The sequence below is a fragment of the Drosophila navojoa genome, chromosome X (assembly GCF_054131105.1).
Source record: "Drosophila navojoa isolate 15081-1374.11 chromosome X, UAZ_NAV_1.0, whole genome shotgun sequence".
Classification (NCBI taxonomy): domain Eukaryota; kingdom Metazoa; phylum Arthropoda; class Insecta; order Diptera; family Drosophilidae; genus Drosophila; species Drosophila navojoa.
In genome coordinates this window covers 20,460,174-20,474,027 of record NC_142895.1, presented here as the reverse complement: position 1 = coordinate 20,474,027, position 13,854 = coordinate 20,460,174, and the positions used below count along the sequence as shown (strand labels likewise).

The window sequence follows — 13,854 nt, the reverse complement described above, 5'->3', positions numbered from 1 at the left end:
TTTGGCGCCATTGTTTTGTGCGCACTAGGGCGACACCTGTTGGCAATTGCGCACAACTTTGCCAACGCATCGGCAGAGCTGTAAAAATATATCGATAACTTACCCACAATGCAATTCTAGATTAGAAAAATAAATAAGCTGACAAATTCTATCTACAAACAAAAAAAATAAAATATAAACGACGCCAACCAATAAACATAAACATCATAAATAGTGCAGCCGAAAGAATAATAATCAAAGCGGCGAAAGCACGAGAATTGGGCAGTAAAGAAAGTGTGTTTTACTCTTGAAGTGCATTTCGATGGAGATGGAAAAAAAAGCAAAAGAGCAATTGCGTCGGTATAAAAAGTCACGGCACACACATTCGAGCAGCGACAGCTCAAGCACAGACACAGACAGCGGCAGTAGTTCGTACAGCAGCTCGGACAGCGAGCGGGACCACCATGGTCATGCCCATCCGCATCAGCGTGCAGCCGAGCGTCATCACCGGAAAAAGAAGAGCTCGCGTCGTACGGGCAGCACATCATCGGGAGACGAGCGGCGGAAGCGCGACAAGCGGGACCGGGAGCGCGATCGTGACCGGGACCGAGATCATGTTCAGAAGAAACTAGTTGCAAAGCGCAATCATATAAAGCGCAAACTGAAGGAGGCGCGCCTGAAGAAGCGAGCAGCTGCTGCGCTAAGTGGACACGGGCATCGCGCCCTGTCCCCGGCCACACAGGCGAAACTCAAGAAGCTGGCGGAGCGCAAGCATTTGCGTGTGGCCAGCAAAGAGCAGCGAGAACGGGAGCGCGAAAAGCTGCGGAGTGTGCATAGGGAACGGGAGCGGGAGCGCGATCGGGATCACCATCGCTTGGGCAGCAGTCGATCCCCTACTGGCGCCTCCAGCACCACGACCACCACCAAAATACGCATACATCAGGACGTGGTGGGCAAGCGGCAAAAGAGTCCAGGTCCCGGCTCGAGCTTGGGACCGAATGGCACGCCCACCGCCCGAATGCATCATCAGCTCATGTCACGCGAGAAGATCATTATTCAGACACGAACGCGCGGACGCACTCCGTCGCTAGAGCGTGAGCGAGAAAGAGAACGCGAGCGCGAGCGCATAGAGCGCGAAAGAGAGAGGGAGCGCGAACGCGTAGAGCGGGAGCACGAAAGGCAGCGGCACGAGCACAAGCTACAACGCCACGATGACCTATCGCTGCGTGAACGGGAACGAGATCGCCGCGATCGTGAACGAGAGCGTGCCGAGCGTGAAGCTGCTCGTGACAAGGAGCGAGCCGAGGCGCTGGCGCGCTGCCAAGAGCGGCAGCGGGAGCGAGAGCGCTTGGCCCGCGAGAAGCTGCGTCGCCAGGAGGAGGAGGACGGCAAGAAACCGTATGGTGCGCCCGGTGTACGCGACATGGAATTGGCCATGCCATACGGCAGTCGCGAGCGTTCGCTGGAGACCGTGGATCGAGCTGGTCGTCATGTGCGCGACAAGCGCGACTTGGACGTCTACGAGCGCGAACAGGAGCTGATCGAGGCCGAGCGCCATGGCCTGATCAGCGAGATGCGACGCTACGGAGATCAAAGGCGTCGCGAGCTCAGCCCCTTGCCCGACCACTATCCACCACGTCTACGAGATCCGCGCGATCTCTACTCGGAGGAGGAGCGAGAGCGGTAACTATATATTGTATATGACGATTGCCCATGCACAGAAATTGACCCGAAGAAAGCCTTTTCTAATCGGGTTGAGAATCTAGAATCTAGTTTGCAAGAATGAGACTTAGTCTCTTCCACTCAGTTCTCATTCATCCCAGAACCTTCGCATGCCGGATCCTAATTTTACGCAATTCTTTTGTTGCAGGGCCTATAAGCGGGCGTATATGGATGCGCGCTACTCTAGGGATCGAGAGGCGTGGCTAGAGGCGCGCGACCTACGCGACTATCGGGAGTTGGACGCCGATGATGCACTCTATGCCGAGGAGCGGGAGCGCATGCTACGCGAACGTGAGCGGAACAGAGAGCGGGAGCGCGAGCGTTTGCCTTCACGCGGCGATTATCGTGCCGAATGGGAGCGCGACTGGGATGAGGATAACGGCGGTGGGGGCGGGAATAGCGGCGGCGGCGGTGGCGCCAGTGGCAGCGGCACACCTGGACGTGCCGCCGGTTTCGTGGGTGGCCCCAAGAGGCCGAAACCATCGAGCCAGCAGCCGGGCAAGCAGCAGCATCATTCCGCCTCGGAGCCCGACTGGGATGCCGATGAACGCGAAGAGTGCGGCGACGGCAACGTTGGTGGGGTCAAGAATGAGCCAGCCTGGCTTGAGCACGATCAGCGCGACAAGCCACGCCCCTGGCAGCAACCCAACAATGACTGGCGCGACAACGATGAGCCGAGCTTCGGTCGCAGCAATGGCAACGGCGGCGAGGTGCAGCCGCCTCATCACCCGGCGTCATCCTCGCCGCATCATCATGTGCATGCACGCGGCGAGCGGGGTGGTGGACGCGGTTTCCGACGTGGTGGCGGTGCACCGTCGCACGGTCATGAGCATGGCGAGCGCGGCTACAGATCACATCCACCGCCTCTAATGACACTGCCGGTGCAGCCGCCCGGTGGCTATCATGGCAGCGGCGGCGGCAGCACGCGTGGCTTTCCGCACAAGCGCCTACCCTATGGCGGAGGCGCCGGCATGGGAGGCAACACATTTCTCAAGAAGCACCCACATCTACCGCCCACAGCAGCAGCTGCAACGGCGTCCACAGCCCAGACAGCGGCCCATGCCCAGCCCAAGCCAAGCAATGCCGCGGCGCAGGCCAGCGCCGTAGCGGCGGCCACCACAGCCGTGGCCGCAGCCAAGGCAGCCGCACAGAGCGCAGCCAATGCCACCACCAATCCGGGTATCTTGGCACAGGTTAGCAAGTTGCCAAACATTAAGCAGGAGGATGCGTCCGAGGATTCCGTTGACGTGCCAGAGGCCGGTCAAACCACCGGAGCCAGTGAGCCGGCAGCAGAGCAGGCCGCGGGCATGGAGACCTCCCTGCGTCAGCTGAAAGAGGAGCCAAAGCCCAACGGCGAACTGAGCGAGATCAGCGACAGTGACGACGATATACTGAACAAAACGGATAAGGTGAAGCCCAAGAGCGAGCTGCAGCTGGAGGGCGCACTGGCTGGCACCCAGGAGCTGTCCGCTGATGCGCTGTCCAACAGTGACGAGCACATCAAAGGCGAAATGCAGCCTCAGTCCCAGTCACAGAGTCAGTCGCAGACAAACATTAAGAACGAGGACGTGGACGAGGTGCTGGACTTTGAGGAGATATCCGATGGCGAGTTGGAAGAGGACGCGAGGCACAAGGGTAAGAGACAAGACTGCAACTGCAAGAACTCTAAGATAAAAATGGATGAATAAATCCTCTGCCTTCCAAGCAAATGTTGGATGCAGGATGACAGCACAAATTTAATTCATGCACTTTGCTTTACAGGCATTGGTGATGCTTTGGGCGTCGACTGGCAGGGCTTAATCGCGGAGACGCGTCAGCAGGCAACGGAGCATGCGGCACAGCAGGGCGCCGATCGCAACACATCGGCCAAACAGCGATGGCAGCCGCATCGTGTGCTGCTCGATATGGGCATCAGCTTTGGCATGGCTGGCGCGAAATATGCACGGCAAATAATTGAGGAATCGCGACAGCAGCTGCTGCTGGAGGAGCAAATGGCGCAGCAGAATCAGGCGTTAGTCAAGACAGAGCCGGAACACGACACGGCCGAGACGGGCAAGACGACGCCGGCGCACGACTATCGCGAATTGCTGGACACCGAGCATGTGGAGCCGCTGGCCTGTGTCCAGATGGGCCTGCGCAGCGCCGCCGCCGAGCGCCAGCGTCTGGTCGGCAACGTATGTGGGCCGGGCAGTCGGGCGCTGAGCTCACGCCAGGATTTGCGCCTGCGACGCCAGCTATGCGGCCTGCCCGCGCGCGAATGTGATTTTCCACGCAACGTGCCCATTGTCAGCGAGGGATTGCGCTCGTTGGCCATGCACATGTTCCAGCGCACTCTCGATGTCAAATGAGATCCGATCGCTCGACGTCGGCTCGAGCAGCTCAGCTATAGACTGGATATACAAATCTATATGCAATGTCCGGACGATGACATTGGATAGCAATGCTAATAATAATAATGATGATGATAATGTTGATGATGATGAGAATATGATGCCTAATGGTAATGCCAGCGAGAACACTTGTGCTTTACCCCGAGAACTACCCTAACATAATGTCCGAGATTCCAATAACTATAGCTATCAATCATACAACATCAATGTATATTAATGGATCAGTTGAATTAAAAACAAATCCGTGTTTCAATTGTACCTATTCCAATTGTATTGCCTCGTAGCTAGTGGATTAATTGGATCCAGCTGTTCGAGAGTTACGACACGCCTGTTATCGTTCCGTCTATTGGACGCGTTCACTTTTATTCACATGTAATTATTCAGCTTAATCCTTAAATAGACGCCCGCATCCATTATAGACGCCGTTATTCGCCTCGGGCTGATGGCACAAGATGGAACGATGGACCGATGGAACTTACGCTGAGCAGATTAGGGATTGAGGAACTTCGTGCTAGTAGCTGAGAGTTGGCATAATAAATTAATTGTACGCATTATTGGTAACTCTTATATGGGAGTTAAGTTAAGGCTGGTATTGTTGGATTACTATTATTACGCTAAACATATTCTGTTAATTGGAAAATTCTTTATAATTTTAAAACTTTGCTATAAAAATAATAATATAAACATTTTGTTAAAAGTGACAAATTATATTTTTCATAATTATTTACTATAGCGCACGTATTACTTATCTACTTATCCTAATAATTTCTCACTCAGTTTCTTAGTTAGAAATGGATTCACCTGAGAGATATGAAAAAAAAACAAATCATTGTCTATCTTTCAGTTCTAGTAAGATAGTTTCAAAGTGCTCTCTAATTACATATCAAAGCCTCCCCCTCCCTTCTCTCTCTCTCTCTCTCTCTCTCTCTCTCTCTCTCTCTCTCTCTCTCTCTCTCTCTCTCTCTCTCTCTCTCGATTCTTCTATAAAATGTTCTGATTCCAGGTGTGGGATCGTTTGGCACACTTACCCAGTTATGCTTTACAATTCTTTCCAGTAAGCTTTTGTATTAAGAGATAAAGAGCCATCAATATGCCGAATTTTTGAATTGGAATTCAGCTTCTATCCGAAGTTTATTTAGTAGAGATCACTGTAGTCTTACCCCAAAAGCTAAGAGGGAACTTCATTATTTTTAGATCAAATTTGATTTTGTTTGTTCATTTTTCATTTTAATTTTTATGCGTGAAAATGTTCCAAAATATTTAAACTTATCTACAGAGCCACCAATCACCATATATCTAAGCTGAAATCATGAATTGAAATCCCATTCTTATCACAAGATTTAAGATTTAGTACATTTTAGTTAAAGCCCGACAAATTCAAAGAAAACTCAAGTTTATTTATTATATATATATTTTTTTTATTCCTTTAAAATTTTTTGTATTTTAATTTCATTTTTGAATGTAACGAAAATGTTCTATATAATGTATATATGTATATATGCATATATAATATAGGAATTATAGTAATATATCAGTATGCAGTCTACAACTAATTCATACAAGGACAAAGACAATGCAACTGCGTTTGCTATTTATGCCTAAGAACTAACTGGACAGAAATGTGATTTAAAAATGCGCAAAGATTAAAACTTAAATTGGCTATGGAAGATAGAACATATACTAGTAACGTTCAAATGGAATGCACGATGTCTCTCTGAAGCCAAGCAAACACACACAAAAGAACAACGAATCGAAAGAATTAGCAATACTGAAATAATATATACGTTGGTATATCGATGTATATAGCTATGTATGGATAGTAAAGCTATAGGTTTTATATAAATAAGTATTGTAATTGGGTTGCACTCCTAGACGCTGTAAAGGGTGCTGTTGTCCGGCTCCAAGGCCTCCACGGCCTGCACGATGAAGCGTCGACGGTCGGCCACATCGCTGGGTGCCGAGGGCTGCGATCAGATCAGAAAGAGGGGGAGAGAGAGAGAGAGAGAGATATTTTAGTATACTCACTTATGCTCATATTCATATATAGATATCAAGATAATAATGGTTAATAGCTGTGTTAACTGGATTCGGGAATACAAAGCACATAAACTGAATAATAATCAAGCTGGGTTGGGATGCGGGGGTATAGATACTGAAGCACATGCAAGATCTTAACATATGGATATAAATGACATACATAAATTATAACAAATACTCACACAATGCAACACAATTGACGTTGTGTGTTTCTCTTTCATATTTACTTTTGTAATTTCTTTCTGAATTATTATTTATTTTATTTTTTTTTTATGGCCTCAACTCAGCTATAAGTTACGCTTGCCTTACAACAACAACAACAACAAAAATTCTTCTAAATAAATTTGAAGTTTTTTATATGAATTTCCAATTTGGCAAACTTTCAGGTAGTATCACATGGTAGTGCTATGTCATTGATTTGTTGTTGCTGCCTTGATTGATAATGATTATGATTATGATTGTTATATGTATATAAACTGAATGAATTATCTGATAGCTGCCTTTGCAATCGAACCAAGCGGCAGCAACAACAACAACAACAACAACAACTACTACTACTATTTAAGTAAGTTTTGTTTTTAAGGCTATTTCAGTATGTATGAATGTTTGTATGTATGTAGTCTAGGAATAATACTCGAGACTCTTGATCTAAAATAAAGAATATAAAAGAAACAAAAACAGAGAAACGCATTTAAATAAAGACAGATACAGAATTACAACTTATTTACGATAGTTAAGCCTAGGTAAACAACGACAAAATTACATATATATATATATATACACGTGTACAGATTCGGATTTAATGACATTGACTAACCAGTAAACCATCAACCAGTCAGTGCTTAAACAGAACCCATAACCCACAAACCGAACCCGAACCGTAAGTGGAACCGGAACCGGAACCGGAACCAGACACCAAGCCCAGGGCCAACAATTTGGGCCAATCTAATCTATCAAGTTGGTAACATGTCGCGGTCGTCACTCACATCGGTGCATTTGCATTGGGCCTCGTCGAAGACGGTGCCGGTAGTGCAGCTCTGGTTGTAGCGGCAGGCGCAGGTGCAGTTGGCGTCGTCCCAATACTTGTGATCCGATTGCTCCAGGCACTTGTCGCGCGCATCTGTGTTCTGGCACTCGCAGCGGCAGAGATCCTTGCGGTACTCCTGGTACGCATTGCAGTCCTCGGCCTTGATGCGGCAATCGCATTTGCATGCCAAGTGCTGCTCCACATTGACAATGGCATAGCCACGCTTGCTGCTCGCCCCAAAGCGCTCCACCTTGCGCACGCGCAGCTGCAGCGTCTCCGTCTCCGTCGGCTGGCACGAGATCAGCGTGGAGCCGCAGCAGCCGTTACAGCGATTGATGCGCGTGCACGCCGGCAAATAGTAGACATTCGAGGCCGTCTGCTCCCCGCCCTGCTCCGTCAGTGGCTTCAGCTCCACGATCGTCGGCTGTGGCGAGCAGCTCGCCGGCGTCGCGTTCCGAATGACAGCTGAAACAGATTCGATCGTTAATCAATTAGCAGCCAGCCAGTTTTCGAGTACTCATCCTCATTTACACATACCACGTGCCACGCTGCGCTTGAAAGTCTCTGTGTCGATCAAATAGAAGAGAACCGCACGGGGAATAGAACGAAAACGAAGAGCAATGCGAAATGTTAGTGATCAGCTCATTTGGTTCTTCCTACTCGGTTAGCTTACCCTTCGAGGAGGTCTCGCCGGACCCATCGTAGTCTGTTGTCACATTTCCCAGTTCCAGCGCGAGCTGTTCGAAAGACAGAAAATACGCCAAGGAAACAGATTAGACTGTTGAAGTGGGCAATCTCTTGCAATTAGCTAGATGATGTAATCCACAGAGATACGGCAGTGAAATGATGCAGCTTGGAGTAGAAAAATACATTTTTCTCTGGGCTATATCATAATACCTAACCTTCTAGATCATAATTCTATAATATAAATTGGAGTATGGTGCAGTTTTCGGAGTAAAATGCACAAGTCGACAAAAGGCGTAAGATAACTCCATTATCTGGCCATATCTGGGAGTGGACGGCATAGTTAGGAGTAAAATGTGCCGACACAATTCGGAATCAAATGTTCGAATGGAAAGTCAAGTAAAGTGGGCACAGCTCGGAGTGGATTGTATATATTGACAGCAGTATTCGGACTAAACAGACCTATATCAACGATATAATTTCAAGTCAATTAACATGCTTCGGAGTAAAATACGGATATGGTTGACGTGTTTATAATATAATTCAGAGTAAAGTGCATATATAGAAGGGGAAATTCGGAGTAAACCCGTCTCTCTACCTTTTTGATCGTGGTAATAAATAAAATACATCTATTCTATATATCTATATACTCAATTATGGCTATAAACATACTTGAGTACATTTCCTAGAAGCATGTGAATAGCGAAAAGTGAGACATCTCTTTTATGATTGATAGGCCGATAAAAGACAAGTTTGCCTTATCTTCTGAATGTGAATGAGAAATGTTGACGTGCAAAATATCATGTAAGCAGCACAAGACATCAACATTAGTTTGGCCCATAGAAAGTGCATTCTGACTAATTCATAGAATAGAAAAATATATATATGTATGTAGCTCCCTAGAACAACATCCGGTTAAATTGTCGTTTGGCTATCAGATGCCATAAAACAAATAATTTTACAATTAAGTCAATAGCAAATATTTAGTTTACTATTAATTCTCGTCTATTATGAATCATGTGGAGTGTGGGTTGAATGTTGGATAGCTGATACACGGAAAAGTTTCGGGCAGCGATCTGCGGAAACCTACTTTGAAATATTATGCGTAATACAAGTAGAGTGAGGTAAACGAAAAACAAACTCAGAGCTCACATACGATTATTATAGATATAATAATAATTGCAAAACAAATGCAACGAAAAACAGGTTACGACTGAAATAATATCAGGCAACAATAAATGCCTTAAAAATAAACACTCACTAGCGAGTAAATAGTCATAGTAACTGAAAAGCAAGTGCAACAAATATTTACACGAACAGCAACTAAAGACCGACATAATATCAGGGCACAATAAATTCCTTTAAAAAAAAAACACACACACACAGTTCAGCCGGGTTTAGTAAACGAGAATCGAGCTATACTTATCCAAAGACCTTTAATTCTGAAGAGAATTCGAAATTTCAGGCGTTCTCATGGCAGGCTTTTAAAATACTTTAAGCTGTGGGAAAAGGTCAAATCAGCTCAGCAGTAGAAGTTATGCAATATATTATTTCTCTAAACAGCTGTCCCACTGCTCCTTACACTCCCCACCTACACTCCCTGCCTACACTCTTTGGGTAACTGATATCTCAACGACAGCAAATAATATCTCCGTGGAAAACTTTCAAGGAGTTTGCATAAGAGAGAAGCTATACGACCCTGAACTTTTAGAGGAAACATATATTGCTTTAATACTCGCCTCACTTTACACCTTACACCCTAAAACTGGAGCATAGCTAGAGAACCTGTACATTAATTTATTAACATTGACTGACATTGATCTAAATTAATCAACTTTAATCGGCACAGATCGACATAATTTATACAATTTCCCTCAAGTATGCTCAATAAACAAAGATCGACACTCATCAACAATCATTGATATTGATAAACACTTATCGAAATTGATCGACATTTATCGGTACAAAATGAAGTCCTACACTCTCGACTAGATTGGCTTGTAGAACTCTTTGGCAAAGTCTTTTCGAATTCTTGTTTACAAAACTCCCCAAAATGCTGTTAGCCTGTGTATTAATACTTAACTTCCAGTTGCTGTTCTCAGCAGACAAACAAAAGCAAACATAGGAAAAAACAGCTGAACACATGGTTTGAGGGCTCTCAAGCTCAAGCCGAAGAAAACAATAGAGAAACAACTGTCGTAGTATATATGTATGTATGTACATATATCGGATGCTATAATTCGATTTACAGTTGCACCCTCTCTGTCTCTCTCGCTCAGATTAGTCATCGGAATAGCACAGTTTGCTGTCGCAAGCGATTTGCTAGCCATAAAATTGAATGAAAACACGCGCAGCATTTCGAAATACCAGATAAGCAATATATATGTGTAAGTATTTGTATTGCCCACATCTTAGCTGAGTCAACTGGCCCGAAGGGTATGCCGGGCATTCGCTCTAGACCCCGCTAATAATGCGGCTAACCAATAGAGGTTCTACTACACACGTTCCATTGTCACCGTCACAAGTATTGCCTGATTGACCAATTGACACGTCGCTAATATTCGCGTCTAACGACGTTTCAGCGTTCAGCGTTCCTCGTTTCCTTCATTCCTTCATTCCCCATCCCGCGCCTCTACCACATGAATCACAGTGTCGTCACAGCAGCCGCTGCTACGGCTCTCAACTGTTATTTTGCTGCTAACTTATTAGCACATAAGGTTCAGGGGCAAAGAGAAAGAGAGAGAGAGAGAGAGAGAGAGAGAGGGAAAGAGAGAGATGCTGGAGAGGGAAACAAAAGTATTTACTGCAAATTCCATTGACTCTGAAATATAAATATAGTATGTGCATTCCATTCTATTTCACACTTTTAACTAGATTTGACTTTAAATAAAAACATAAACAAATCAGACTATACGACTAAAATATACCCCATAATCTGTGCGCAGCTGCTATTATAGAAACATATCCACTTATTTGTATAACATTGTCTAACATGATTTATATCAAATATATCAATGTGATAATTCGGAGTAAATTACTTGAGTGGTATAGTTAGGAATTATGGTACTACCTATATATGGTTGGCATAGTGCATAGAAACAAATGTGTAGTTAGGAGTAAAATATATCAAAATATATATATCAAAACATTAAACTTTAATGCTGTGATTCGAAATAGAGTGCATAACTACAGGGCAAAATTAGGAGTAATGGCGAAGACGTAATATGATTCGGAGTACAGTGCATAAATTGAGGGTTTAATTTGGAGTAAAATGCATCTGGAAATGGGATGATTCGACAAAAATGTAACGATCGCAAAGTTCGGAGTAAAATAAATCTATCGACAGAATATTTTGGTAATAATATTATATATCCTTTAGCTTTGCAAGCAAGCCCAAAACGATATACATATATATTTCTCTCATCGACTTCAGGGAATTTCCTATCGATTGATTGAGACAAAGCCCAGTCTCTAGCTCTAAGAGTTGCGCACTTCGGACAATGAAACAATAAAAAATAAATAGTAAAACAGTAATACTGTAATAGCATATACTTTTGTCATTTCTGTCACATCTCTACGTTTAGTATATTTAGTATATACTCCTCATACTAGATAAGCAGGCCTTGACTTCATCGTCTTCAAGTGAATGCCTTGCCTATTCATAATCAGATTGTAATTGCGTTTAATAAAAAATAAGCAGCAAAATAATTGCCACCATATTTAGTAGCATTCAAGTCATCGATGCACATCAATACTGAAGAACTTACATTAATGTTGTACCAAACGAGGGTAAGTGAAAACGAAGAGCTCTTACATCAAACATATAAGCTAATTATATGCCAACAATTTCAACCAATATTATCAATGCACCGTGAATTAATCAATTATACCTATTAAATTCGAACTGCGAAATCTTGCATTTATAATATCCCTAAATAGCATTTTTGATATGCTACAAAATGCTTTAATAATCTCAAAAACATTTGTAGTTCTGTCAATAAACAAGAAACTTTTCGAAATACTTTCACAAATTTTCTATTTATTCTATAACATTTAAAAAAATAAGAAAATGCATTAAAAATTCTAAAAATGTACGTTTACTCTTATGGAAGCGCAAGTTCTGAGAAAAGTACAAAGGTACGTAATACGATCCAATTGGTTCCGATAAGCGTATTTGTTTGCGTTTATGTAATTGTATCCGTAGCCGTGTATCTATATCTCTATGTGTATCTTTAACTGTATCTGCAACTGTATCTAAGTAAATATTTAGAAAAAGCTTCGCCTCGCACAAATATGCCAAAATCCCACTCTCATTTCCGCTGCGTTGGGCTGGGGCAACTCAAGTCCGTGGCGGAGGAGTATGGGAGAGGGGCGGAGGGGGGAGTACACAGCAGACGTAGAAGATTTATCTTTTAATTGGTGCAAAGCATTGCTAAGCAACTAAAACGAGTGCGAGGTGGGAGCCTGAGTAACGCCCCCATCCGCTCCTCCTCCCCCTCTGGATTACTAAGGCGCAGTGCGAGCTATTTGAGTTTGGAGTCAAGGCGGCCCCGGGCACTATCAATGCCAGGCCAGGGCAGCAGGCGCCGCTGTCCATTTGCGTGGCGGCTTATCAGGCACAGCACCCAGACTGAATGGGTGAGCGTGAAAAAAAAAAGCTGCTGCAACTGCAACGACAACGGCAACGGCAACGGCAACTGCAACTGCAGCTGACCCAAATAATGCAACGTCTCGGTGTCGGTCTACGTCTTGGCTGAGGTGCGACGCATTGGCGCCGACTCCCAGCGAGCTTTGTATGTGTGTGTGTGTGTGTGTACTTACCGTGACAGGCTCGACAGATGTGGCTGCTGCGCCCTGGCAGCAGCTTGTTGCCTCCGCAGCCTCGGCATCGGCGGCGGCTGCAGCAGCGGCAGCGGCAGCTGCGGCGCCGGCATCGTCCTCATATATCTCACGCGGTGGCCGTATTCTGCCCTGGGATTGAGACAAGCGCGACTGCGCTGTTGCTGCGAAGGCAACGGAAATGCCACAGCTGATCACGAGCAACAGCAGCAGCAGCAGCGTCGAGCAATGCGTTGACATTTGGCGTCGACGTCGCTGTTGCGCATGCTGTAAATCGCTGCTGCTGCTGCTGCAGCTGCGCATTGTGTGCTGGGTTTGTGTCATGGCTAAACGCCTGTTCTGGAGATGTTAACCAATGTACCGTTATTATCGCTGGCTGTCACTTTGTTGTCTGCAAATAAAGCAGCATGACTTGCATGAGTGAAAGAGTGAGAGAGAGAGAGAGAGAGAGAGTAGAGCAACACTTAATTAACATTTATGTAAATAGCAAAGCTTTTTTTTTAAATACTTCTGTCTGCTCTACGTTACGTTTGTGATTTATGGCTTGTTTTTTTCTTATGACGAGTGACGAAGGCGTCAGCCAAGATTTGGTCGCCCTTCTGACAGCTGATTTATTTATATATCAGTCAGCGCACTGGTTTAAGTCAATGCAACAGGTGTACGCAGCACACCAACACTCTGGCAGCCGCCCACACGCCGATTGGCCGACAGACGCAACTTTAATTGGGGTCACTAAATGTTGCTGTTATTGTTGTCAACTGTGGATGACAAAACCTTTTTTTTTTTTGTATGGTTAACTTGACATTGATACGAAAGTAAGCAAGTAACAAAATATGTAAAGAACAACAACAAATGCAGCGTTATCATAAACAGACATACATACATATGTACATACAAATCTTTATATTCATGTGTGAATGCGTGTGTGTGCGAGTGTGTAAATGCAAGAGTGTATGTGTATGCAATTATGTGTTGGGCATATCAATAAGTAAATCATCCGCACGTTGATTGCTACGAAAATATCAAAAGCCAAATTGATGAACTTGATAATACCCTATGTAGTAAAAAGTGAAGATCAATTGAACAAACTGAATTATCTGTAAATTCTTTGAATTTTGATTGTCAAATGTCGGTTATTTACAATCTATAGACATTTATTTATTGCATTTACAAATG

The 13,854-nt window shown here is 44.8% G+C and overlaps 2 protein-coding genes across 3 annotated transcripts; one reads left to right on the top strand and one right to left on the bottom strand.

Annotated features, from left to right (window-relative positions):
- The first annotated feature begins 141 nt into the window (after positions 1 to 141).
- Positions 142 to 4,339, top strand: Flacc (Fl(2)d-associated complex component). The gene is made up of 3 exons (XM_018108790.3): positions 142 to 1,662; positions 1,850 to 3,336; positions 3,463 to 4,339. Exons 1-3 carry the CDS (start codon positions 302 to 304, stop codon positions 4,047 to 4,049), a joined length of 3,435 nt encoding a protein of 1,144 aa, XP_017964279.1. The 5' UTR covers positions 142 to 301; the 3' UTR covers positions 4,050 to 4,339.
- Positions 4,340 to 5,557: 1,218 nt separating this feature from the next.
- On the bottom strand, positions 5,558 to 13,002 carry Pvf1 (PDGF- and VEGF-related factor 1). 2 transcript variants are annotated; one of them, XM_018108818.3, is made up of 5 exons: positions 12,661 to 13,002; positions 7,829 to 7,892; positions 7,693 to 7,719; positions 7,115 to 7,620; positions 5,558 to 6,055 (listed from the first exon to the last, which is right to left on the bottom strand). In XM_018108818.3, exons 1-5 carry the CDS (start codon positions 13,000 to 13,002, stop codon positions 5,960 to 5,962), a joined length of 1,035 nt encoding a protein of 344 aa, XP_017964307.2. In that variant the 3' UTR covers positions 5,558 to 5,959. The 2 variants fall into 2 exon arrangements, with proteins under 2 accessions (XP_017964307.2, XP_030242981.1); XM_030387121.2 differs by lacking the exon at positions 5,558 to 6,055 and adding an exon at positions 6,590 to 6,776.
- Positions 13,003 to 13,854: the final 852 nt, after the last annotated feature.

What these genes read in the sequence shown, in the direction of transcription:
- Pvf1 (XM_018108818.3), bottom strand. Translation starts at nt 13,002, where the DNA reads ATGACACAAACCCAGCACACAATGCGCAGCTGCAGCAGCAGCAGCAGC. An exon ending in CATCTGTCGAGCCTGTCACG is followed by an intron (nt 7,893 to 12,660) that starts GTAAGTACACAC and finishes TCTTTCGAACAG; the next exon opens with CTCGCGCTGGAACTGGGAAA. An exon ending in CGGCGAGACCTCCTCGAAGG is followed by an intron (nt 7,720 to 7,828) that starts GTAAGCTAACCG and finishes TGATCGACACAG; the next exon opens with AGACTTTCAAGCGCAGCGTG.
- Flacc (XM_018108790.3), top strand. Translation starts at nt 302, where the DNA reads ATGGAGATGGAAAAAAAAGCAAAAGAGCAATTGCGTCGGTATAAAAAG. An exon ending in TCGGAGGAGGAGCGAGAGCG is followed by an intron (nt 1,663 to 1,849) that starts GTAACTATATAT and finishes CTTTTGTTGCAG; the next exon opens with GGCCTATAAGCGGGCGTATA. An exon ending in AGAGGACGCGAGGCACAAGG is followed by an intron (nt 3,337 to 3,462) that starts GTAAGAGACAAG and finishes TTTGCTTTACAG; the next exon opens with GCATTGGTGATGCTTTGGGC.